This window comes from Cystoisospora suis, assembly GCF_002600585.1.
Source record: "Cystoisospora suis strain Wien I chromosome Unknown contig_2917, whole genome shotgun sequence".
Classification (NCBI taxonomy): domain Eukaryota; phylum Apicomplexa; class Conoidasida; order Eucoccidiorida; family Sarcocystidae; genus Cystoisospora; species Cystoisospora suis.
The window spans coordinates 642-2,266 of NW_027155713.1; the positions used below are offsets into that span (position 1 = coordinate 642).

Here is a 1,625-nt window from a genome sequence, read left to right on the forward strand (position 1 = left end):
ATGGCCGGAGGAGCTGCTATCACGAAGACAGGTGCGAGGATTCTTAGGTTTAGTGGGGTATTATAGGAAATTAATCCCTAACTTCAGCAAGATCGCCCATCCTCTTTTCCAATTGCTAAAAGAAGACTCGGATCGAGTGTGGAGGAGCCGTCACACGACAGCCGTTCAGGAATTAAAAGGGCGCTAGTGGAGACGACCAACCTGCAGATATTCGACCCGGATAAGCAAGTAGTGATAAAGACCGACGCCTCGAAACACGCGATCGGGGCGGTGTTGGAGCAGGAAGGCCGTCCAATCGCCTTCGAATCTAGGAAAGCCAACGACAGAGAAAGACAAATGCCGGCATACGAGAGCGAGCTAAGGGCAATCGTACACGCTCTCACGAAGTGGCGGCAGTTTATTGGATCGAAGAAAGTAATAATCGAGACGGACCACGCCACTCTCAGCCGGATTCTTAAACAAAGACAAGTTAATCCGCGCCTCGGCTATTGGTTAGACAAGATCCTCGACTTCAACATTGAGGTGATTTACAAGCCAGGGCGGCAAAACGTCGTAGCAGATGCTATATCCCGAAGACCCGACTTTCTCGCAACAGTAACGAGGGGGAATAAGGAAAAGGAGCGAGGGAGAGCGGAACTAAAGGGAGACTGGGACCAAGAATATGAAGCGTGCGACGACTTCAAAGAGGTTTGGCAACACGGGAGAGCTTCAGGAAAGGAGGTAGCAGACCAGGGCGAGAGCCAGAAGGCAATATTGTTTCGGCAGAGGGAATATCAACGCGAAGCCAATTTTTTATGGGTAAGAACAAAAGCGGGGTGGAAAGTTTGCGTACCGGGGGAGAGCTTGAGAAAAGAAATTTTAGAACATTTCCATGATCATATTTTAGCAGGTCATCCGGGGATCGACCGTACTAGGTTGGCAGTGCGAAGCTTGTTCTGGTGGCCCCGTATGGACTTAGATATCGAAATGTTCGTGAAAGCGTGCGTGCAATGTGCAAGGGGAAAGGCTTCACACCTCAAAAGTGGCGGATTATTACAGCCACTACCTATTCCAAACCTACCATGGGAAGAGATTAGTATGGATTTGATCGTAGGATTACCAACAACAGAAAAGGGATTTGATGCAATTTTAACAGTTGTGTGTAGGTTAACTAAAATGGCCCACTTTGTTCCAACGACGCAAGCCGCGTCGGCGGAAGACATTGCACGCTTAATCGTAAAAGAAGTGATTAGGTTACATGGGGTCCCGAAGGCCATCGTAAGCGATCGGGATACTCGATTTACGGGGGAACTGTGGCGGTCTCTGTGTGAATCATTAAAAATAAAGCAAAGAACGTTGACTGCCTATCCTCCTCAAACAGATGGGCAGTCGGAACGCACTAATCAGACAATAGAGCAGATGCTAAGGTGCGCGTTGTCGGGAAATGATAAGGGATGGGCTAAAATATTACCATTGTTAGAATTTGCATACAATAGTACGCAGCACTCAAGTTCTAAACAGGCACCTTTTGAATTATTGTACGGGTTCGTTCCACCGAAACCCATATGTCAGAGATTAAAGATCCCGACAGCAACAGCAGTGAATCTACTACCTTTCCAGGCAAAGATCAAGCTGGAGATGGCCAA

At 47.9% G+C, this 1,625-nt stretch overlaps 1 protein-coding gene across 1 annotated transcript; it reads left to right on the forward strand.

Annotated features, from left to right (window-relative positions):
- Window positions 1-87: 87 nt before the first annotated feature.
- On the forward strand, window positions 88-1,515 carry CSUI_005889 (gag-pol polyprotein; the record flags this gene model as incomplete). Its single annotated transcript, XM_068066056.1, has 1 exon — window positions 88-1,515. A coding segment is annotated over exon 1 (1,179 nt), but the record flags the coding sequence as incomplete, so codon positions are not given.
- Window positions 1,516-1,625: the final 110 nt, after the last annotated feature.